We start from the raw sequence: 25,845 nt of genomic DNA on the forward strand, positions 1-25,845 counted from the left end.
AACTCTGGCAATTATGTCTTCATTAATTAAAGTTTTTGCTTTATTAATTTCAATTATTTGGAAGTAGTATTCAATGTATGATGATTTCAAGTAATGCTGTTTTTTTTTACTACCCTTCAGTTCATCTGTATTTAACTTTAAAATTCTGATGCTGCCTGTTGTTTTCTGTAAATTTGGGGCATATAAAATGAAAACCTCTGTTTCTCTTTCTTTTTTCTTTTTCTTTGATTTTTGTAGCTTACTTGGTCCATGAACTAACTTCTTCACAGTTCTTCATACACACTGATGCACCTGTCTTCTGTTGATTGAATTCCTTCAGCCCTTGTAAAATTCTCTGTGGAGGTAGGCTTAAAAAAAAAAAAATATATATATATATATATATATATATATGTACTTTTATATATGTGCACACATACACACATATATATCAAAACTAAAGAATAATGTGTAGCTAAATTTTCTCCCCAGTTTATTGGACTGTCATAAAGAAATATGCTCAGATTGGATTGTTCAGAGAAAGGGCTATCATAAGTCTTTGCAAAGTAACTTTATTTGCCTGGAGTGCAGGAGAAGTTTTTATCTTTATCAAAGTAAAGGATTTCTTCACATGAAATTCTGCCATTTTGGATTATATATAGGATTTGGGATCTTTGGGAGCTGAGGTGGCATGTAAGGTACACTAATCTCTCTAGCCTTAGTTTGCCATGTATAAAATGGTAATGATAATACTTCCCTTTTGGGATTGTTATAAAAATGAAGTATAATAACGTATACAAAATGTCAGGTCCTTGGTAACTGCTAGCTTTTATCATTATGAGTTCTCATTGGGCCCAAACCCATAAAGATTGCAAGGTGCTATGCATACTGCTGTTTCAAATAGTTGGCTTATTGTGATTCTTTGGGGAAATGTTTAAGATCTGGGAGTAAATGAGGAGCTCCCCTTCTCTGGCCCCTATATCAGTGTCAGCAGTCTGGTCAAATCCCTGATCCCTGGTCCTTGATCCCCACCACTCACAGCATTGTCATCTTCATCTGCCTTGAGGTCATTTGGATTAATGACAGTATACCATTTACCTCAATTTATGTCAGTCTCTTCAAGAATCCTACATTTTCCTCCGTTTCCCAGACTCACCCTGTATGGCTCTGTCATCCATTTTCTGACCTCACCTCCCACTGCTCCTCAACCCCTGAAACCCTTCCAGTGTGCCTTCTAGAACTCACGGTCGATCATCAGCAAAACCCCATGTCCTCAACTCTTTTTTTGAACATTTCCTTAAGTTTCTTACTCTAAGAGAATCTAGGGCTTCTCTGAGGACACTGCTTTCCCTGTAGTCCTCTCAAGGGGCCACCTTTTCCTCTTCCACATCCCTCATACTGATCTAAAGATGGGATAGGTGTCCCACTGGCACCTCATTTCCACTTCTCAGCCACCTCCCTCTCAGTAAACCCCTGGCTTTGAACCTCATAACTCTGCTGCCTATGCCTCTATTACAGTTGCCATCTGGACTCCTCAGCCACTGTCTGTCATTTTGTGAATATTTTAGCTCCTGCTTTCAGTTTCTTTGGTATTACTCCTGCCATAATTCTGGATGATTTCAATACCCATGTAGATAATCCTTCTAATACTTTCATTTCCTTAGCATCATCTTTTCTAATGATCCTGTTTCCTGCCTGCCTCAGCTCCTTATTTCCATGGTCAGACCACTGATCTTGTCATTACCAAAACTGCACCCCTCCAAAATCTCATTTTCCAGAGTCCCACCCTCCAAAACCACCATCTCTTTTATTTTTAACTCATTCCCTCAAGGACTCCATTTCTGGCAGTTCTTCACCCCCACCAGGACTTCAGTTCATTGATCTACCACCTTCACACTCTCCTTCACTCTCTTGTCCATATTTCCCCTCTTTATCCAGTTGGAGTTTTCCAGTGTGTTATTACATCACACCCTTGCTCCTCCTTTTCATCATCCTACTCCTCTGGCAAAACTCCAACCATAGTCAAATATAACTTAGCCTTCTTCACACATGTACGTTGCAGTTGAATATTCCTGGAGAAAAAACACAATCATGCAGATTAATATCACTGTAATTCTATGTCTAGTGGACCTGGAATGCTATCACTTAGTCCTTATTAATGTCTTCAGTTCATTCACTTGTTAACTCTGCTCTCTAGGAGATGATTTTTTCCTCTCTTTTCTCTCAAACCTTCAGCACATTCTCCTTGATTTCATTCTTTGCTCATATCCTCACTTTGTATTTCATTGGGAAAATAGAAGTAATCATAAAAGAACTTTACAGGCTCTTGCCGCCACTTCTGCCTACCCATCTTCATTTGTGTCATACATTTCGTTACTTTGGATGAACTCCTTGTGTTTCTGTCTATGGCCAGCCCCTCTGCTTATGCTGTGATCCCACCTTCTCTCACCCACATTACTCCAGCCTCTTTCTCCTCTCTCTCTCCTTTTTCATCATCTTTGTTCCTTTATTGTTTTCTTCTTACCTGTTAACAGGCAGTTTATAATTTCTTCCATTTTAAAAATGACTCCACATTCCTTCAGTATGTTCCATGCCTTCATCGTAAAACTCCTCAAAATAGTTGCCTGTACCAGATACTTCCCCTTCCTCCTTTTCTCTCTTGAGCCTTCTTCAATCAGGCTCTCCCCATTATTCCACAGAAATTATTGTACCAGCAACTTCCACGTTGCTGAATCCAGCGGTCAGTTCTCAGTCTTCTGCTTAGTTGACTAGTCAGCAGCGTTTGGTGCAGTTGATCACACCTTCCTCAGTAAAACACTTGTTCACACTCTCCCGGTTTTCTTATTTCACAGAATTCTCCTTCTCTTTTCTTCTGCTGAATCCTTTTCCCCTCCCCATCTTCTAAACGTTATCATACCCCTGGAACTAGTCCCCTACTCTCTTTTCTTTTATAGTTTTGGGCTCATGAGAGCCCTAAAATTTATATCCTCAGCCTGGATATCTTTTACTGAATTTCAGTCTCATATCCAGCTTCCTCCATGACACTTCCACTTGGAGATCTCATATATATCTCAAATTTATTAAGCTCCCCATCTTTGCACTGCCAGTCTACACCTTCCACTCTTTTCTCATCTAAGTAAATGATAACATCTTCCTTCTAGTTGCTCAGGCCAGAGATCTTGGAGTTATTCTGGACTCTTTTCCTCTTTTTTTTTTTTTTTGCTCATACTCCAAATACAAGTTCCACACGTGAGAAAGTATGTTCTGTAATTTTGAAACAAAAATGTTAACACAACTATTGTGAAGACCATGGTGAAGAGGTATAGAGGCGCCTTCAACCAACATTTGTACTACTTGGTATTTACCTAAATGAGTTGAAAATTTATGTTGACACAGAAAGTTGCACATGGATGTTTATAGCAACTTTATTCATAATTGCCAGAACTTAGAAGCAATTAAGATATCCTTCAGTAAGAGAATGGATAAACTGTGGTCCATCCAGATAATAGAATATTATTCAGCACTAAAGAGAAATGAGCTATCAAGCCATGAAAAGACATGGATGACCTTATAAATGCATATTACTCAGTGAAAGAAGCCAATCTAAAAATGCTAATGTTCTGTATGATTCCAACTGTTTAACATTCTGGAAAAGGCAAAACTATGGAGACTGAAAAATCAATAGTTGTCAGGGATTGGAGAGGAAGAAGGAATGAATAGGCAGAGTATAGAGAATTTTTAGGGCAGTGAAACTATTCTGTATGATATTATACTTGTAGATACATGCCATTATTCATTTGTCAAAACCCATAGAATGTACAACACCAAGAGTGAACTCTAAACTATAGATTTAGGGTGATAACGATGTGTTAATGTAGATTCATTGATGTAACAAGTGGTACCACTCTAGTTGGGGATGTTGATAGTGGAGGAGGCTATGTATGTGTGGGGATAGAGGGATGTGGGAACTGTCTGTACTTTTTGCTCAGTTTTGCTGTTAACCAAAAACTGCTGTAAAAATAGTCTAAAAAATAAGGAAAGAAAGAAACTCAGAGGAAAAGAAGAAACAGATAATGCAGAGACCAGATGAAAACTTAAAAAAAAATACTATATTTAATAGATTCAGAGAACTTAAAGAAGATATTACATTGTTGAAACAAGAACAAGAAATTATTAAAAGGGTATAGTCAGAGAATACAAGAGTCCTAGATGTTAAAAATAAAATTTAAAATTAAGAATTTCAATTTTGGAGTTGAAAAAATTAAGGAAATTTCTAGGGGAATGTAGAGACAAGGAGCTTGAAAATGGGAGAGAAAATATTTTTAAAAATTAGAGGATCAGTCCAGGAGGTTTCCACAAAAAAGAGAATGGAAAAAATTAGGTGGTAAAAAATTATCAACAAAATAATATAAGCAAAGTTTTTCTGACTGAAAGAAATCAGTTTCCAGATTGAAAGGATTTTTCCTGGTAACCAGTATAATAATTATAGAAGAATTCATATCATGTTGCACTATTGTGAAAAATCAGAATTATAGGAGAACATACTAAAAGCTTTCCAAGAAGAGAAACAAAAAATTCTCGTACAAAGAATGAAAAACTATAATGGCAAAAGACTTCCTAAGAAGTGCTATAAATAAGAAGACTATAAAGCAATAGTTTCAGAATTCTTGGGGGAAATGATTTCAATATAGAATTTTATACCCAGTCAAACTATCATTTAAGTGTACAAGTAGAATAATGACATTTTCATACATGCAAGGACTCAAAAAATTATCTCCCTTGCACTCGTACTTAATGAGCAATGGAAGATGCCATTTACCAAAGTTAGGAAGTAACAAAAAAATAGGGAACCTAGTACAGGGGAGAAGTAAAGGGAATTCCCAGGACAACAGCCGAGCAGCAGATCTAAGTTCCCTCCAGACTGGAGTAGTTCTTTTCAAAAAGGCATGGTCAGCGCTGCAGGCCATGCTTGCCTTCAGGACTGTATTCACAATGGAAACCCCTTTCTTTTTCTTCTTCCTAAAGGGAGTGCCTTTCTCATTTGTCTGTCTAGCTCTGATTTGTACTAACAGTACCTGGGTAGGTTAGCAGTCAGGCCTCGCTGTTATGAAAGTCTAAGAATCAAATAGTCAGAGATTGAAACAAAGTATTAACAAGGAGAATAAAAGGGAGGAGGGGAAGCAGGTAAAGGAATGCGGAGAAGTTAGACTTGAGAGGAGCTGATTTCTGACAATGTGGAGAAGGGGATGTCCAAGGATGTCTCCCAGACTTCCTGGGACCACTGGATTGATGATAGTGTCATTAATGGACATAAGAATACAGCAGGAGATGTTAGTTCCAAATAAAAATGAGTTCCGTTTTGGAAATGTGGACTTTGAAGTAAAACTAGATGGACAGGTCCTTGAACTGAAGCCTGGGATAGAGGTTCATTCATTCATTCATTCATTCTGTACTCTTTTATCTAATAGGAGTACGGAGAGAAGTAAGACTCACTTCCTTCCCTTAAAAAAGCTCATAGTCTAAAAGGGGAGACACATACATAAGCAAATAATTTATAATTCAGTGTGGTAATTTAAATATGTGCAAGGTACAGTGATAGTTCAGTGGTGAGAATGTTTTGCTTTGTCTGGTTCTTGGGGTGAGAGTCAATCAGTATTCCTGGAGGACTGAGCTGAAAAGGAATTTGACTAGCAGACAAGGCAAGAGAGACTATTCTGGCATATACATACTAAATATTTTATTCAAGGAACAAAAAAATAGTTTATTATTATTTATGCATAAGGTACAAAGGAGAAAATGATACTGAAGAGATAGACTAGTGTCAGATCCTAAGGAATTTGGAGTTTTTGCTGCAGCAGTGAGAAGCCACTAAGGTGGTTGAAAAAGAGTCAAGGTAGATACTGGGATTCACCACTTGCTGCTTCCAAAGAGAATTTTGGTCCTTCCTAGAGTCCGCTGAGAAAGGGAATATAGTCTGCTATCTTCCTCTTCCTAAAGCAAGGTTATAATTCTTTTATAAGGATTTTAATTGTTAGCAATGATGAGGAAATAAACAAGGAATAAAATGTCCCTTGCTCTCCCCATCTTGTTTTTTTACTTAAACCCTTTAGAGCAGTGATTTAAAACACCATCCATTGCAGCATCCTCCTTTCATTAAAAAAAAAAAATCTTAAAATGCTCCCTTTACTATCTGAAATGAAATTCTTCTTAATATTGTAACGTACTTGTGCTGGGCTGAATAATGGCCCCCCAAATATATCCAAATTCTAATCCCTGTGAATGTTACCTTACATGGCAAAAAAAAAAAAAAAAAAAAGGACTTTGCAGTGGAGATTATTCTGGTGGACTCAGTGCAGTCACATGTATCTCAGAGGGAGAACACAGATAGAAGTGGAGAAGGCCATATGACCACAAAAGCAGAGATCAGAGTGATTTGGCCACAAATCGGGTCATGTTAGCTGTCACCAGAAGGTGGAAGAGGCAAGGAATAGATTTTCTCTTGAACCTCAAGAGGGGTTGTGGCCTTCCTGATACCTTGATGCTGACCCAGTGAAACTGATTGTGGCCTTCTGACCTCCAGAACTGTGAGAGAATACATTTCTGCTGTTTTAAGTCACCAAATTGCAGTAATTTGTTACAGCAGCAATAGGAGACTAATTCACTACTTATACATACTATAATGCCATATAGCAAAGAAAAGGAGGAACAAAAACAAAATAAATGCTGTTGGTGAAGTGATTTTCCTAAATGGTGAATGGTTTTTGGTAAAGTTCCAAGCAAAACAAAACATCCACTTACATGGTCATTGTATTCCTGGAAAATTTAGCATATATTCAAACTATTCATTGTTTTCTCAACATCTGCCAAACTGTGCTTGACACACAGAAGGTATTTAATGAAAGCTGGGTGTGTGGGTGACGAGTGGATGGGTGTAGTAGAGCTACAGAGGGATTCTATTTTAAAGTCCCCAAATTAACACACAGGGCAAAAATTACGTATAGTCAAAACTGTCTTTGAAAATTCCTTATGTAGTTTATAAACTAGAGTGCACAACATTTACATGACATGTTGCACACTAACATACCATTTCTCAATGAAGCTGAGAACCTTTTTGTACCCCCAGCACTGGTCTGAACACTGTGTAAAGGGTGAATCCCAGTCAGCACTGAGAGATGCTCTCACTGTGAGAGCACACAAGATTGAAACTGGCTGAAGGACAGCAGATTCCAATTTCCCATCTCAGTACTCATTGTGAGCATTTGTTTATTGTTTGGAACGATAGCTGTTCAAACTATAATTTCATATCTTTTTCTTCTTTTGATTAGTGGGTATAGTTCAGTATCCCCAAAGTTAACTAAGTGGGCAGATTACATGACTTCATCTTCAGTGAACTGGTGTTCTTGTCTCCCCTTTCTGCTAGTAAGTAGTTCTCAGCTTTGCTTGGTTTTTCTTCCCTGGGGCATTTGGCAGTGTCTGGAGACAATTCTGATAGTCACAGCTGAGGACTGTAGGACAGGATGAGGTGCTACTGGCATCTAGTGAGTAGAGGCCAGGGATTGAAATGTCCTGCAGTGCACAGGACATTACCTCTGGCCCCTGCCCTGCCCCCACTGCAAAGAGTTATCCAGGCCAAAAATGTCTATAGTGGCAGGGATGAGAAACCCAGGGCTGGATTGTATGCATACTCTGCTCATGTAGTGATTCCTTCGTATTTGCTTTGGCATCAGAGTGTTTCCTGTAGCAGAAGCTGAACTTTTTGTTATTGGGCTTTAGGAAAGGAGGGATGGGAGACTCTGCAGGAGTAAACATTCTTAAATTAACCTTCTATTTTATTTTATCAAGGTAATAATATTTACACTCACGTGTTAAGTACACTTATGCGGGAGGATTTAAAGCAGTTCCCCGCCCATTGTTCCCCACTTCTAGTTCCATTTCCCAGAGTTAGCAACACGCCGAGTTTTTGTTTTTAATTCTTTTGGGGAGTTACCTTCGTAAGTCTAAATAATATTCTACTGTGGTTTATCGATTTCGGAGATTATCTGTTGACACTTCATTGTGAAAGGTGAGGATTTAGCTCAGGTACGCTAATCCTGCCTTCCCCCTTCTCATTTTCATTAGTTTGTATTCGATAACTCTTTGACTGATTATTTGTAACTCTAAACGATGCATTTAGACTTTACTTTTTGTTTCATGAACGTGATGGTATCTCTTGACTCTGCTGTGTCACAGGCATTAGTGCTCCTGCTCTCACCTGTCCTCTTCCTGTTTCCCATAGTCCTCTGCTCTACCCTTGCATTGTCAAGGTTGACAATATTTACTTTCTCTTTTGTAATCATATGTAAGGCATTCGTGTTTTATGTAAAAGTTGAGACTAAAAACCAGTGAATAGTACTTATAGGATATTCACTCAGAACCACTCAGCATGTAGGGATCCTAGAACTTTCTCTGTGCATGCAGTATCTCAGCCTCTGTGACACTGAAAGGAGACTGTTCCTAGTACTAAAAAGGGAATGCTCCTAGTGCTCTAGCGTTCCATATTCTTTTACCACATTGGGTGCTCTGAAATATGCTGCATTTAGTTGGTAAACAGACATTTAAACACATTGAGAAAGATCAGAAGTAGCGATACAACTGCAGAGTAGACGTTCAATAAATGAATTACCTGCCTGACACTATTAGAGAAAAAAGGCAAGAGGAAAATGAAGGAAATCATGAAAAAGAAAAGAATTTCAAAATAAGGGTGTATTCCACATGGCGAGCTTTCTGAGAGTTGAGCTGTATTTGAATAACTCATGTCCCTCAATCCAGTTCCAAAGATAATATTGCTGCTGCTGAAACTTGGGCTTTGTACTGTAACCAGAGTTTATTAATTGTCCTATTTCATTGAGGGAAAAATGCAAAGCAGACAGAACACTGGAGTAACTAGCTGGAAATATTCCACTACTTCATGGGAAGCAGCTTTCCAAATGATTCCTGTGGAGGCCAAACTCGTGGTCTAGCCAAAATAGCACTAAAGTGTGCCTTGATGGTGAATTAAAGAAGAAATTTTTCCCCAGTTTACTTGATTAAGATTTACAACCTTTCCGCCCCCTCAAAAACATAGCATTGATTTCTTTAATATCAAAAAATAATTTCCTAAAATAGATTGCTGATGACTGCTTTCAGTTGTTTATTTAAGGAGGATTGTGCCAAGTACTGTTTGTATGAATTCCTGTAAAAGGGTGAATTAATTTCATAATTTTCATAATTAATGTTCCTTTTCTGTAAGAATATGCTATTACCGTGACTGGTCATCACCACATCTCATTTTGATATCTCTCAAAACATCTTTCACATTATAAATAAGATACTACAACATTGATCATAGGAAGGAGTTTTTTGCTTTATAGATCATATTCAGTCAAATCCTCTGTTTTTCACTTAATATTGGCATTTTTCATGTTATTTATTATGAGCATAGTTTTTAATGGCTACATGTTATGCTACTAGATAGATCTACCGTAATTTACTTTACCCCTTTATCATTGTTTAGCTTTCAGGTAGTCTTTTTTTCAGTGTAAATGATGCATAATGAGTATCTTTGCATATAATGATTTCTTGGATCTTAGTCTGATGCAGGCTCCTAGGGATCAAATGTTATGAATATTTTGAAGGTTCACTGTTCACATTGCATTCCGAAGTCAGTTCCAGTTTACACTGTTACTAGCATCTTAATTGTTCCAAATGATAGAGCAGAATTTTAAAAGTATTTCACTAGTGTTGTTTTGGTTTATATGTCAGGATGATCCAGAAAACCATTAAAAAGTGAGTATGTGGTGAAAAAGCATTTGGCTGACTGTGTACGTATTTTATTTTAGTAAAGCCTCAGTGTTAAGCCAGAAGCCATTATTCATACTCATGATGTCTCAGCCATGGAAGAGTACTTCTAATTTTTGCAACATAAAAGAAGTAGTGTGACAGTGACCAAACTGAATGACTAGCCAGGCCTGCTGACTTGAAAGATAGTTAGGATTTGAGCATAGTAGTCAGTCTCCATTTAAAAGTCGAAACTTTTTTCACTCTGAATTTGGGAGTTTGCTGTATTTAGAGATATTTTCGTAAAACTAGAAAATAATAGAGAACAAATTTTAGATTGCTAAAATACATGCCACTAATGTCAGAAGTTACAGTTACAATTATTTTCATCAAGCTGTTAGTTTGATTATATTTTCTGAAATCATAAATGTTAGGTTCTAATTTTCAAGTTAAGAATAAGTGTTTATTGGGAGTAGGGGGTATAGCTCAGTGGTAGGGCACATGCTTGGCGTGTATGAAGTCCTGGGTTCAATCCCCAGTGCTTCCATTAAGAGGAAAAAGAAGCAAAAATAAAAAGCCATTTATTTTTATTTTTTAAGTTTATTTAAATTTAGGTAATTGAAATACCAGTTCTTTTAGAATATTTCAGTGTTACGTTTGCTTATAGGAAAGTTATTTGCTTTTCATGTTTACTAATATACAATCTATACTTGTTTTCTGCTATTTAAAAATAAAGCAAACCCTAGTCAAACTTTTTGGGGAGTATTATCTTGATAACTTGCTCCCTGACCAAGAAACTAATGCAAAATATATCATTTTAAAAGCAAGTTTTTTGGTATATTTCCATATGTAACACTGAGAAGCCTCCTTGCTTTAAGTCCTGGGAAAGAAATTTTTTTTTTCCCCAAGAAAGAACACTTTCAACTATAATATAAAAGAGGGACACTGAAAATGAACAATGATGTTCCTTTAATTTGATGCCTTATAGAGACAGAGACCTTCTGGAGACTTGGTTCACATGCACATAATGAGTGACAAAATTACCTTCTCAACATCAGATTAGATAGAAGCTAACATGTAGAGAATTTTCTGGTTTTATATATACATATTATATGTATACTATACATATATATCAAGGCTTTGGAATATTAAATATAAGAAATTGTGCCCCTATATTGACATTATCAATTATGTTTAGGAAGATTAAAACAAACTAATGAAAATTTATTGATTAAAATAATTACTAATTTTTGTGATGACATTCACTTTAGAATGTGTATTTGAAAAAAATAATTTTGGCATTTCACATAGGAGGAAAAAATTCCAGTTCTTAGTTTTGTAATCTTGCTTTTTGATTTTTTGTTCTAAAATATATCTACAATCTACCCCTTTTAAGATTATTATTGAAGTCTTCTTTGTTAAAGCAAAAAGGTTCCTACTTATAATCAAATTATATATCCCAAATTCAAAACTCAACTATTCTTGTCCACTGTTGAGCAGTATGTAAATACATTTTTAAAAATAGCTGTGTCATCAAAAAGGTTTCTAAATTCTTTGATCAACTCTAATCATAAAGTTTTTAAAAAGTTTAGAATATTGAAATTTTTTTCTCAATTAATAAAGCTTTTTTTTTAGCTTTTCACTATTTTCTTTCTGACTTTGTAGTTATAACATGTAAAGACCATATATGGTTTTCAGAATGCTTATTTTTACATACCTGGTGGACTTTATGAAAGTATAGAGGAATTTTTTGTTAATTAAGTGGTAGTTTAAAGAAACCCATGTATATCTTGGGAGAATATACTAAAAACTTGCTTTAAGAAATGATGAGTCATCTTTGACTCAAGAGGAGATTGTTACTATATCAAGCCTTAGTATCTGCTAATCTGCTTTTTTTAGTGCAAGCACTGTAATATGAAGCACTTTTCAAACTATAGGATTATGTAAATGTTTTTATTTCATTTTCACCAGTGGTGTCACTAGCTAGAACACGAAGCTTTATTATCTAAGGACAAATTTAGTTCTTTTATGAGCCTTTCAATCTTTATCTTTTCTGTGACCACACTTCTTGAACATGTGGAAAGAAAGTGTAATTCCATATTTTTTTATGATGAGAAAGAAAGTGTATGCCTTAATTGCAGGATGAGGGTGTTGTTTCTATCATGAACACATTATCATCTCCTAGGTAGCCTGGAAAAGTATCTCTGAAAGTATGGTACAACTTTTGTACTTTATCTAGCTTTATTTTCATATGCAGCTTTCAGAAACCATTGCCAATGAAAACTTGGACCGTGTAGCCTGCAAGTACTGTTTAGTGAGAAGTGGATTGTTTTTGAGTAATACTTTTGTTTGAATGAATGCAGCCTGAGTAGTTGTTTGACAGCTTTGGAATTTGCTCAGCTCTGCGTATTCTAAGGGGACATATCCTGATGGATCATAGGATTTTCTGGCTTCCCCTGCCAAAGTAGTTACTTCTGCTTTAAATTTAGTGTGACTATCTAATAGCTATAAGGTAGTACTGGAATGGCTTTCTTCCTTTCAGACTTGGCACACAAATAGTTTTGTGTGAAAATAACAATTATAATTCCTCTTAACAGCTGTGACATCTTATGAAGATCTTGGACTCTTTGCATTTGGATTGCCTGGAAAGGTAATTTTTTTCTCCTTGTTGTGTACAAAATCCAGAAAAGCGTTTTTTCTTTCTATTTCCAGTTAGAAGAGACAAATATATATATGAGAAAGAAATTAGGAGAATAAAAGGAAACTAAAGTGAAGAAAGACAGAATCATAGGAGCAGGAAGAGAAAGAGAACAAATCTCTATGCTCTTCCTAAAAATGCACTGATTAATTTAATCTGACACTTAAATCTTTTAGTGTTTTTTACTTTAATGAAGGAGAGCAATGACTTGAATAATCTTAAATCTGTAAACTGTTTTAAGTTTCCTTATTAATTTTGATTATGTTATCTGAGTAAATCTGTGTGAAGACCAAAGGTAGAAACAGAGAATTAAACTTAAAGCATGACTGTTTAAAAAACTGATAATTAGAAGATCATATCATTTAAGAGCTGAACAGTAGGAAAGGATGATCTAGCTGTCTCCTCATTTATAGGTGAGGAAATTAAGGCCTAGAGAAGTGAAGGGGCCTATTTGCCACAATTACTTAGAGCCAGTGTTACACCCGGACTCCAGACTCAAAAATCTACTGCTTTTCCACCACAGAATAAGAAAAATAACAACAGTATTTATTGGGAGTTCGTTTGTGATAGGCATACTAAACTAATTTAATAGATAAAGGAAACACTGTCTTCTTCCACAAGTAATCAGGAGTTAAATATTGTTAGTACTTTAGTAATTCTTTTATTTCTGAAGAGCTATCATAATTCTAAAACCCATTTTATATGTTGGTTCCAAACAAAATTTTTCTCATTTGTAAATCTGTTGGTGTGTTTTTGGTTGGTTGGTTTGTCTTATTTTTTTATTTTTATTGAAGTATAGTCAGTTTGTTTTGTTTTTAATCTAAAAGGATGCTATATTTTGTAGATGGCTAAACTAACTTGTAAGAAGTGAGTCCGGGAAGAAAAAGATACAGCTATGTATTAGGGGGAAGTGTGTATTTACATTCAGATTAACTTTGTTTTTAAAGTACAAAGAGAACATTTATATCACACTATGTAATCTCATGGTTTGGATCTTCTTTTAATAACCTGGAACTTGAACAAAATGGAGTATATGTTACTTTGGAGGGTAGAGGTTTTTGTTAATCATCCCTGGTAACAGTTTCTCTCTCTAGAAGCTTGGGATGTTTGGTATAATCATGACCAATTTCCTGTATCCAGTTTAACCAAGGAAGAAGAAGAAAATGTTATTTATATAAGAAAAGTCTCCAATTAATTTAATATAATCTGTAAACATGACTCTGAGCATCATCACTGTTATTTCGCATTAGTATTTCCCGCATTCCTTGGGTAGCAACAGTGTCTACAAGAAGAGCATGGATTCTTGAGTTCCCTTTTCCTAAACCTCTAGAATAGTTACATTATCATTTTAATGTGTTCTCCCAGTTCTTAGTAGGCGGGTACACAGACAGAGGATACTCTAAATGAGGAGTGTTATGTTTGTTTAGCATTTTCTCTCAACTTCCACAGTTTGGTTGAAGCTTTCCTATTTCCTTCTTTCCAGACGTGATTTGAATATGGATATGACATATGATAGGGTAACATTGTTCTGAAAATTAAATTTTTTGAAATGTTTTAAATGTTTTAAGGAAAAATTTTAATTGTCTGTAAATGGGTTTATTTACTCACCAAATATTTATTGAGCAAACACCACGTTTCGTGCACTGTAGTAGGTGCTGAAAAGATAGATGCGTAGATACATATACCGACTTTCTAGATCTTAAATGCTTAAATTCAGCCAAAAATGGGAAGATAGTCATCAATAAATTGATATTATTGCTTTTTGTAATATATTAATAGAAAAATCCAGATTTCATGTATGATTGATAATAGGTATCAGTTGCATATGAAAGACAGTGTACAAAAAGTTTAAAAGTCTTTTCACAGATAACTGTGAATGACATTTTGGAACTAATTTTTAAATTGTTTGATAATGTAAAGATTTTTCTGGAAAATGTTAAGAGTGGCAATTATCACATCTTTGAAGACACCTTGCCAATTTTTTTTTATCATTAGCCCTGCTTTGCAGACCTCAGGATCTCTAGGTCTCAATAATTTAGTTTGTTCCCAGATTAGGCAAATGCTATGTCACTGATGGAATTCCTAGGAGAGGAAGAGTGATCTCTTCCCAGTATGTAGGACTGAATGATCTTAGATAGCTAGTCAGCTCCAAAAATACGTTGGAGGTACAGATCCACCAAGATTTGCAGCGATTAAAAGGCCCAAGTGGAAGCAGAATGCTTGATCACTTCCTCTGAGTATGTCTGATTACCAAGAATGGATAAAGTGCTGTCTTGAATTTCCCAGGAATCTCATCAAAGATCTAGCAAGCCTGCAGACTGAATTTAGTCCTCAGGCATATTATATTTGGCTCAAATCTTTTTTATTTTTAACTGATTGCCAACCCAGAGTTATGACATTTTGAAAGAATTCAATTTCTGGCTTGCCTCGAAAAATCAGAAGACCTTGCTACATTGGATTCACATTCTCACGTGTCAGCAACTGTCCAGAGCTGCGTAGCAGCTGCCTCATTTTGAAAGAGGGAAATTCTCCAATATATTACAGTCTTTATACTTCCTGTTGTCTTGCACTCAGCCCATTTCATGTTATTGCATTTGAAACATTTTGCTTCAATTTTTAGATCTGAGAATATGTGGGCTCTTGTGTTTTCTGCTCTGAATTTTATTTATTCCTGGGCCAGGGATGTTCAAGGTTTGATGTATGCCGAGCTGATACACTCTGAAAACTACATTATTTCCTTTTATGCAGTACAGCATTGGCACCACATACCTCAAGCTGTCTTAGTCTACCTAACAAAGCAATGTGGTAAAAACCAGTAAAAAAAAAAAAAAAGGAGAATGAGACCAGATAAATTCAATTTCAGTTTTTTGGTACTTTGATAACCATTGATTACTAGCTTTTTAACAATTTAACTGTTTAAAAATGACTGCCAAGAAAACTTACAGAAGTATTCTTTATAGTAACCATGGAACTATTAAAGAAAGGCTTTTTATGCGATGATTATTAGTTTTATGTATTACAAATGACTGGCAAAATGTATTCTTTTCAGTTCCTCTTTACTCGACCTCTGTATCTGTTTTTTAGTAATAGTTAATTGGATTTTAATAAAATACTGATCCTTTTATTTTATTTCCCCTTTCATCTTCTGAATACATTTGTTCTTTTATAGGTGGTGGTGGCAGGCACCATAATAATTCAGAATATTGGAGGTAAGCAATTGAAAGTGCACTGCTTATGCATGGATGTGATGGAAATGATTTCCTCCTTTGGTTTCTTGCCTTATTACAGGTCTAGCTGAGAACCTGCACCTCTGTAGACATATCTCAGAAACCCTGTGTGTTGTCGTCATTACTTTTTTTTTTTTAAGATCCTTTTTAGCAGCCTTTGTAGGACAACAGCTTCTAAGTTCAGTTGTAGCTAACCCCTTGATTTCAGTCTTGTTATTAGGTCTGTCTGCAACACACCTCTAAAGCATTGGCTTTCTGTAGTTATGATAGTGGTGAGGTATAGCTTGGAAAACCTCTCCAGGTGATTCTGAAATACCTCCCCTCCACTTTTGTCCTGATTACCCCCAGTGGTGAATACTGCTCTAGAGGGAGTGGTTGGTGGTCCTGACTGTGAACAGTCAGGTGTGGAAAGCAATCTCCTTTTGTAATGAAGAAATTGAAAATGAACACGTGGTTTAAAAAATAGACAAACTTGAGACAGGAAGCATTCTCACATTTATCTTGTATCTTGTTTCCATTGAAAAATGATCCTGATATCAAGAACTAGGTGGAAGCAAAAATTACTATTAATTATTGATAGCTATTGACTAAATGTATTGAACATTTAAATCCAAAATACTATGGGAACCATATCTGTATATGTTGTAAAAAACTTACACGGTGCTGACCAATGTCTTAATTTTCTTTTACCATCGACTGGAAAGCTAAATAAATATATTAGTTTAAAATCAAATACACAGAGAAGGTTGACATGCACTTTGGATCTTACACAAGATCATATGGTCATAGGAAATTTTAATCTCATTTCTTGTATGTAACAGTTCAAAATAATTTAAAGATGACAGCTTTAATAAAGTTTTACTCTGATACTCAAGAGATCTGAGCTATTTCACTTATTGTTCAGCCAAATTCCATCTTTAATGTCTTTCTTGGTCAAGGGAAAAATTAACATTCCAACAATAAATTGTATTTGCCATTGTTTTGGAAATCCTAAACATTTGTGTTTTAATTATTTAAATTTTCATGAAAAAAAATGCTATTGAAGGAGAAGAATGCTCTCTTAGACATCATACCAAATAATTTCCTTCTAACACACATTACTTCACTCTTCACATTAGCAGTCAGTAACCAGTCTTTTCCCTCATGAATGTATAAAATGCCATTGATTTTAAAATCTGCTTTGGAATAATTTATTTTATTTCAGCAAGTATGTATTGCTTAAACGTACACTCAGTGTCGCTAATGTGAAAATATATTTGGATATTTTCAATCCCTCATTTTCCTCTCTATGTGATTACTAAGAACCATCAATCACATTTTGTTTAGATTAAACTATTGTTTAGTATTTTCTGTAGAATTTTCAGTCCAGGAAATGGGAATCCAGATTTGTGACTGTGCAGAATGGTTGCTGTCATGTTCTCGTATCCTGCACACAGACCCCATCCTCCTCCTGCGACCATGTCTGCAGCTGTTATTGTGCGTGACTCTGTTTTAACACTTGCTGCTATTAGATTGGAGTTATCTCAGTATATGCTTTTCTCCCCCACTGTGTTGTAAGCGCCTCCCGGGCAAGGGTTATGTCTCATTTCTCTTTGTACTCCTGGGACGTAGACGATACCTGGGACTTGATCAACCTTTTTTTTTTTTTTTTTAACTGAATGGAGTTGAGTATGATTTGTGTGTGCTATATCCAAGTACTTTTTAGTATTTTAGATAGATTTATCAGGAGGTAGAGAAAAGAGGACAGCTAGACTGATTACTGGCTTTAAATATTTGAAAAGCTAAATCTGAAATACAAAAAAAAAAAAGATACTAATTTAATGTTGTTCTGGAGGACAGAACTGGTTCTAATGGGCAGAAGTCTACAGGGAAGCTGGTTTGGTTTCATGTGGAATACCTTTGTTACAAATTTGTGTGATGATGGGGTGGCCTACACACCTTTGACAAATATTCCTTATCCCTGAAGGCATTGAAACAGCTGGTTGGTCAGTTGTCAGAATGTTCTAGAAAGAATTCCTGCATCTGGTGGCCGATACATCATCAGTTCTCCCAACTCTTAAGTTTGTTGATTTGCTCGCTCGCTTTGTTTTAGAACCTTTTTTAAAAAAGTGACTTAGAAGCAGTCACAGCAATTTTTACTGTCCCTCAAAATCAGAAAAGCTGGTCATGTTTGTTTAGTTTTTAGAATAATGTCCTCATGATTTTCTGTACATTAGTTAAAAGGTTATTTATTGAGAGCCCACTAAGTAATAACTGGAAAATATTTTCAGAGCTTTTTCTCTTCTGTCTTAGCTGGATGTGCATAAATCATTCCTTTATTATAAAAGAATTGGAAGCACGCTCTTGAGAGCAGAACACTGGGTTGGAAGTCAGTTACCTTAATTCTGTCCACTCCAGTCTCTGCCATTGGGTAGCCATGTATGTTGGGGAAATTCCTCCCTAATCTCTTGGCTTCAGTTTCCTCTTTGTTAAATTGCTGGGGGTAGGATGGGAAAAGCAGGAAGCTAAGGTCCCATCTTAACAAAAAATTCCAATTCTAATTTAGCATTTTGATAGGCATGCTAATTCCTTCAGAGCAGTAAACTATTTTTATTACAGGCAAGTTTTGTGAAAGGGTTATATTTGGTTCAAAAGATGATTTGCTCTTTTCTTAGGTATCTTTAACAAATCAGTGACTGTTGCTCCATAAGCTTTCATAGACACTGATCTTTGTCAGAAAGGGGAAGTGTCAGTTCTTAGAACTACCCTTTTGGGCAGCTGCCGAGCCTCTTAGGTTGACATCTAGGAACTCCAGCCTTAAGAAGTAGTTTCTTGATCAATATAAGTTGGGTCTGTGGGAGCCCTTACCAGTTACTACGTTTAGTATGTGTGCTTGAGAAGAAACAGCATACTTATTTGGGGGGAACTTTAATATGTTGTTCATATGACTTATTTAATGTTATTTCTTCAAAATAGAATTTGACTTTTTTCTTTATCAATTAGAAATACTTGGATATTTATAAGATGATATGAAGTGTATAGCATCAGATTAAATTTTGTGCTTCTTACATGCCTATCTGCATTTATAACATAGTTCAGATAGCACGTTTTGAAAGATAGGAAATTCATTATTATAAATGATTGGAGTTTTTCAGTGATTGTTTAGAAATGAAAAATGATATAATAGATTGTGTTTAGGTCAAGCATTCTACTAGACACTATAATTATACTACAAGAACTCGTCAGGGTGGAGGATACTGTCTTCATTTGCAGCGGATGAGATGAATGCTCAGAGGGGCTAAGTGACTTGCTTACCTTCGCCTCTCAGTGAAGCCTGGACTCAGCCCTCACTCTATCTACCTTGAAAGCCTTGGTTCTTTCTGCTGTGATATAATAAATGTTTGAAAAGATATGAAAAGATTAAATGCTGAGGATTTTTAAAACTCCCTGGGGACAGGAACTATTTGTTTTCCTAACTTGATGTAGTTTCTGGTAGAGGAACTCAATAAATAATATATATTGAATGAATGAGACAATTTTAAAAATTCTATTTAAAAGCCTAAGATTTTGCCTCACAGACAATTTTATATACTATATAAATGATATACTTGAAAGCCCGTAGAATGACTTGTAGTTTAGAAATATATAAAAAGTGAAAGGTTGAAGATACTGAGAAGAGTTAGATCATATTTCTGTAAAGTAGCAAATAAAAATATTTTGAAATCTGTTGCTTTCATGTTAGGTAATCATGGCTTAGATTAATGCTTCCTAACTCTTTGATTCTTTGTGACATTTCAACATTCTCCGTTTTCTTGGGATTCTACGACCCTGACAAATCTATGAAAAAAATGAAACAGAGACCCTTAAAACCAAGATGATCATGAATTGTCCTTGATCAATATTTGTTACATAGATCTTTCAGTAAGACTCAGTTTACCCCCTACATCTTTGTAGTCCATATGTCTAAGTAATTTACTCATTTGTTTATGTCCTTAAGTACCTAGCACATAGTAGTCATTGAGTATGTCTTACTTATTAAAGGAAGAAAGTAAGGAATGAGAGAAGGAGGGAGAGAAGGAAAAGCCAGCCACCTAGCTTGATCTTCCTTTAAAAGGAAGTGACTGTGCAAGTGAGCATATAGTTTCTTTAGGAAAGAATCTACTATCAGAACTTCACAGAAAATCTTTTTTTCTCAGTGTCAGTCAGACACCAAGTATTAGTCAACAGGGCACGAATGTGGTCTAACAAATTGATTGAAAAAATCTACTGTCTTTGAAAAATCTCTAAACTTGATGACAGAAAAAAAAAAAAGACTCACTAAATTTAGCACTCTTATTCTGGAGTTATGGAAACCATTGCCTTTGGAAAATGGAGAGCCACATAGTAAAATACTACTTAAAAGCAGCTCCCAATTGCCTCCCAGCTCTAATGAATTAGGAGCCCCAAATAGGCCAGAGCCAGAGAAAGCCCCCAGCTGCCCGTTGCCCCAGGTGCTGGAGGGGCATTTGCTAAGTAAGAGTCATTGCTGCTGGAACACAAAATCAGAAGAGAAGCATCTGGAAGTTTTAATATTTAATGCTGTTACATGAAAGAGAACTCTGGCTGAGAGTTTGAATTTGGCAGACTACAAGTGGAAAAAGATTAAAAATTGTCAAAGCAAGTAAGTACAGGCAGTTTCCATGTAGTTTCTCTAATTGTGCTGCATCGTGAGATTCTTTTCCTAAAAAGCAAGGTAAGTAGTTAGCTTCACATGTGTTTGAATTCCTGAGGTAGACAACTATGCTAAAATATCCCTAGAAATCAAGCAGAAATCTCCCAAATCATCTTCAGTCAAGCTGGAGAAAGTCCTGATAACTCCGACAAGTACATGATAAAAGTGGTTACTTGATGTTACTTCTGGTGTCATATCTTGCCCAACTCAGAACACAAGGTAGATGGCTCCTAGGAATATGTTAAATTATTATTTTGCTCTTATAAAATACGAAGAAACACTCTGGATAGCAGACTCTTTCCTTAGTTCTTTAAAGTCCCAGTTCTTTAAGGGAGATTAAACATTGGATCACTGCTACATATAATGAAAGGAGAAAGAACCCTAAACATTAGCAGTTTTACTGAAGCCTCCTGAAATTGCTAGAATGACCCAAATTTTCCAGACTGGCAGAGATTCTTCAGACCTTACCCTAGCAGCCTTGATTAACACCTCAGTTTGGGATTCTAAGTTTTCAGAGAAACTCAGCAGCCCTTTAATGTGGTCAAATAGCACAGTTCTAAATCCCATAAACAGAAAGGTATAAATAAGATCATTCTTAGTTAAGAACTATAAAAATGTCAAATTCTCAGTATTTTTCAAAATCATGATTTACTATTAAGTTAGAAACTATTTGGCTTTACTTTCTTCCTGAATCCCCACCCAACCCCACCCCCTTGGGTTACTAAAGTCTTAGAATTTCTAGTTTGTACTGTCTCCTGGGAAGCGGGGATTGGGCATGCTGTTACAATGCCATCTGCTGGTCAGCTCATCTGTAGTCCGACTGCAGTTTTTTTGAGGTCTGAATAATATAGTCCCGAAATTCTGGAAAGTACTGCCTTAGAATGGGGGAGATACAGGAAATTTGGAACGAGAGTCTTTCTCACAAGTAATTCCTTTGACAGAATTTACTGGTTACATGTCATTTTAAAAAGGTTTTGAAAATAATGTATTTCTCAGTAATAAGTTTTATTGAAGTTTACAGGATTTTCAGAATATCAGTAAATATTCTGGTCACTTTTTATTCAAGTTTAAGATCTTGATAAATGATAAAAATAAAGCTGTGTATTTTCCTAGGGTTATGGAGGGAAAAGTTTCTCCATATATTTTGAATTTCATTTGTGCATAAATTAGAGAAATGACATTGTTTTCAGAGTTTTTTTTAAAAGTTCTTTTTTAAAAAGGTAGAGATTGTGTTGTGTACTATTTTGAGTGGGGAGAGACTTTCAGAGACATTTGGACATTTAGTAGGACCACCAGGTTAATAAGACACATTGAATAGAATAAACCATTTGCTATCCATGACTAAAACCATGTTTGAAGTAAAACTGAATCTCTCTTAGAAGGAAAGGCAAACTTACTCTTTCCTTCCAGAGTACATCTGTTTAGAGCTGGCTGACTAATCCTTTAAGAAGTTGCTGAACTTCTCCCAAGTGCTGAAAACCTAGTTCTGTTTTAAAATAGCTGTATGTAGTCTTAGCTTCATATATGTATTTTAAGTATTTAACAAAAAGGATAATTATTTTTGTAAACTAAAGATTTCTTAGGCCTAAAATCCTATTGAAGCTTTGTTTTTTTTTTTTTTTTTTTTTAGGAGTCTGGGGGAAAATATCCTATGAGAGTACAGGGTTTGTGGGAAGAAGGATTGGTTTTTGTTTTAATTTTTTTTTTTCATTTTTAATGTAGTGTGGATTTCTCAAATATGTGAGAGTAGGAAACTTTCTCTCCTAAACTATAGTAATAGCTGTAGATGCAGTAGAATTATAGTGGTCAGTGCAATAGGGTCTTATCATGAAATTCCTTAGCTTGTCTGGGGAAACTTGACTAATCACTTTATCAACCCAGTTGCAAAACTGAAATGAATTACATTGAAAATACATCTCAAAGTGGAATGAACATTACAAGTGTTTTTAAAGCTTCTAACTAATGTTCTGTGTTGTAGAAATTCTTCATTTTCTTTGAACCCAACTGGTAAACTCAGCATTCAGAAGCAGTTTGTTGTTTAAATGCTGATGAAACAAAGAAAAAAGAGTAATTCTGGGGAGTGGTCCTTCTGATAGACTTTTCTTATTTTTCTCTGCTGTGGTAGATTTCTTCACTTGGCTTCCACACTTTCTCATTAGTGTAATAATTAGTAGTGCAGATTTCTCAAGTCAGACAGGCTGTTTCCACCATCACCAATTTGGATGTTACTTGTTGATGTCTCCATTTCTTCGTCTGGGAAATAAATATCTACCTCACAGCTTTGTGGTGAAGGTTAGATGAAGAAAAACTTGCAACTCACTTAGGATGGGCATCCTAAGCCCCTAAATGCTCCCTGTTCCTGTGGTTCTTCCCCAAACACTTGGCCCTCTCTTGTTTCTGACGTCTCTCCCCCAGCCTCCGCGCTCCTAACTCATGTGTTCCTCTTTACGATTTGATCAACCGGTGTTAATACCTTGCTACTTGGTATTGCCTAATCCAGTTTTACCCTATTTTAGTCATTTCTTAATGTAACAGTTGCTTCTCCACATGGTTTTTAAAGAATACTTTCAACTTCTGTGTTTTGATTAAGCTGACAGGTTTTTTATTTCCTTCCCAGGGCAGTTTCCATTAAATTAGTTCTATTAGGTATGTTTGGAATGAAGGAGAAAAAAATACCTATTTAGTTAATGTGCTGAAACTAAATGATTTGTAATGGCTAAGTACCTGTCATCAAGGTATGTCTTTTAGCCCTAATGCTGGTTTTGGTGGTGCAGAGGCCAGAACCACTTCACCTAACCATGGCTCTTACAGATGACCCTGTTCCAGCCATTAATTTAGAGTACAGTGTGGTGTGTCTTATATTAGTCGTTTATGCTATGTATCGATGTCAGCCAAAATCATTTACAAATTCTTGCTTATGACCTGTGTCTAAGATAAGTCCTTAAACACTTCTTTATGCCATTAATAAAAGACATGAGACAAAAGGTGTGGCAGGCAGCTTTTGGATCTAGTGAACCTTTTGGTTGAAAACAATGACTAAATGAGCATTCCTACTGGTTTTGTATCTTTGAAACTTTTCCAGTTTACTTTATTGAGCTGGTTGTTCTTTCTGTGTAAATCTGATTGAGATGTATTTCCTAACTTAACGTATATTTAGTAATTTTTTTGTCTGTTTCTTTCTGTGTCACACATAATATGTTAAGGTGCTAGTCCTTGTGTGAAAGTTCACTCGTGGTTGGGAAAAAATAATGTCGACTGTGAAAAGGATAGTGTCTTCGTTTGTTTTACTTGCTTCGTCAATGGAATTTTTTCCCCATCATGAGTTCTGTGGTTTTGTAGCTCTTAAAACAGACACCAGCATTCTCTTAGAAAGAGGCAGTATTTTACATGTTTTATTATATTTATATCTTGTATGCCAAGATCTTTTTTGAGAAACATATGTTTGGTGAGTTCATATTTCTTGAAATATACATGATTCTTCAGACTGGAGTCTAATGAAATAGGACTCCCATTTGAAAACCAAAGAGTTAAGGCTACAACAGAGGGTAAAAGTGATCAAATGATTAGCCAGAGGCTAATAGAAATTCTGGGAAGAATGACAGATTGTATATTAGAAAGAAATATGATCTCATATTCATTGAAACCTTTTACAACTAAAGATCTAAAAGAAATAATAGAAAATTACTGAAAGAGATGAATGTCTGAAACTTTAGAAAAGCATATGGTATTGGATTAATCCAAGCAAGAAAGACTGATGGGCAGATAATAAATTACATTGTATAGGAAGTCTGCATTCCTTGTTTTCAAGGTACTTGTGTCTTTTTTTTTTTTTCTTGCAAGATATATTTAAGTAGCTCTAGGCTAGTTTCAGAATATTCAGTTCGTGATTTTCATCCTAACACCATATGTGTATGATTCTTTGGAACAGATAAAGTATTGTAAACAAAGACCCCAAATCCTTGAGTGGAGTAGGTTAATCTAAACCTTCCTTCTGTTCTGTGCCAAATTGATAGCATTTTTCCTCATGAGAATATGAACAATGTAGAATATCTTTTCACATACAATTAACTGTAATGCCCCGTAACTAACAGAACTGGAAGAATCGTACTGTACTTCTGCTGGGGGAAAAGCTGTGTTTCAACAGCTGTGCTTCTGCCAGGGAAAAAGAAGTAGTCATAAACTAGAAAATGTGAACATGTATATTTTCATTACAGAGAAGTGACTATTTACTTAACTCTCCTAAATTTTACTTTGCCATAAGTACATGTTGTTTTACTTAAAAAAAAATTGAGTGTATATGTTTGTATGTGTAAGGATTGCCTATCTTTATGTAAATTTATACACAAATTAGCATATATCCTTCTTTCTCCAGGATTGAGTGGTCACACAGCACTATAATAATTGGGAAGTTCAGCCACTTTTAATATGTTGATTGAGAAATACACATTCTTTTTCTTAAACTCTCTGAGCTTTTTAATCAGTTTTTCCCCAGATTTTTGCCATTCAGACTTGGCATTCATTTGCGTTCTTAGTTTTTGTAGGTCCAAGGAGAAAGTGAAATGTTTCCTGAAATATAAATAAGTAATAAAATTAACATGCACACAGAGTACACTCTATTCTTCATGGACATATTTTTGTTGGCTCTTTTGTAATATACACTTAATCTCTGGAGGAAAGAGATTATTACGCTGTTAAACCGACTCCAGATCATCTGAGTTTCTATATACTTAAGTATTTAAGTTTAAACTCAGGTATTTACATATAAATGAGTTCTGTATTCTGTAACCATATTAAAACATTTCCTAGTATATGATGGAAAGTTTATAAGATGTGGGTTTTTATTTTTTTATAGCTATACCAGAAATAGGATCATTATTAAAATACTATAAAAGCTAGTTATTTTTTTGGATCCTGTCTGATGGAATATGAGAAATAATGCTAGCTTCAGGTTTTGAGGGCATAATACAGATGAGCCCTGTTCTTAAAATGGAATAAAAGTTAAGTTTTGTCCCTTTAATATACTTAATAGTTTCAGTTGAATCTTTCCTAATCTGTTTTGGAGGACAATTTAAAATGTAACTCATTGTGCATTTTGGTATTGTTTGATGATAACATGTGTCCAAAATGGAAGAGGGGAGCAGACAGCAGCAGACAGAGAGAGAGAAAGTGAGACTTCTGGGGGAGGTCTCTCTCTAGTAAGAAAGAGCAAATAATCGAACTTACTAGCTATGCTTATTAAACTCCTGTTTCTACCTCAATTGTTGCTAAATTGACCTCTAATGCGTTGGACAGGGGGACAACATATGAGAGTTTTTGCAAATCTTCAAACAAAATTTCATTTATAAGTGGCCTATAATCAAGACCCTTTCTCTTATGTAAATAGTTTGCCCTGGACTTAAAATGTAAACAAAAGATGGCTAATGAACTTACCAATTATTCTTCTCTACAAAGTTATTTAT

At 35.4% G+C, this 25,845-nt stretch overlaps 1 protein-coding gene and 1 non-coding gene across 2 annotated transcripts in view; both read left to right on the plus strand.

Moving 5' to 3' along the window:
- The window catches only part of SLC38A6 (solute carrier family 38 member 6), a 66,362-nt gene that overhangs the window by 4,827 nt on the left and 35,690 nt on the right, over positions 1-25,845 (plus strand). Inside the window, 2 exon segments of the mRNA XM_006185725.3 lie at positions 12,369-12,421; positions 15,639-15,678. Coding sequence (XP_006185787.2) covers positions 12,369-12,421; positions 15,639-15,678 — 93 coding nt within the window.
- Positions 10,247-10,318, plus strand: TRNAA-GGC. Its single transcript has one exon. It is a non-coding gene; the product is annotated as a tRNA-Ala (tRNA).

Source organism: Camelus ferus, chromosome 6 (genome assembly GCF_009834535.1).
Source record: "Camelus ferus isolate YT-003-E chromosome 6, BCGSAC_Cfer_1.0, whole genome shotgun sequence".
In the NCBI taxonomy this organism is placed as follows: Eukaryota; Metazoa; Chordata; class Mammalia; order Artiodactyla; family Camelidae; genus Camelus; species Camelus ferus.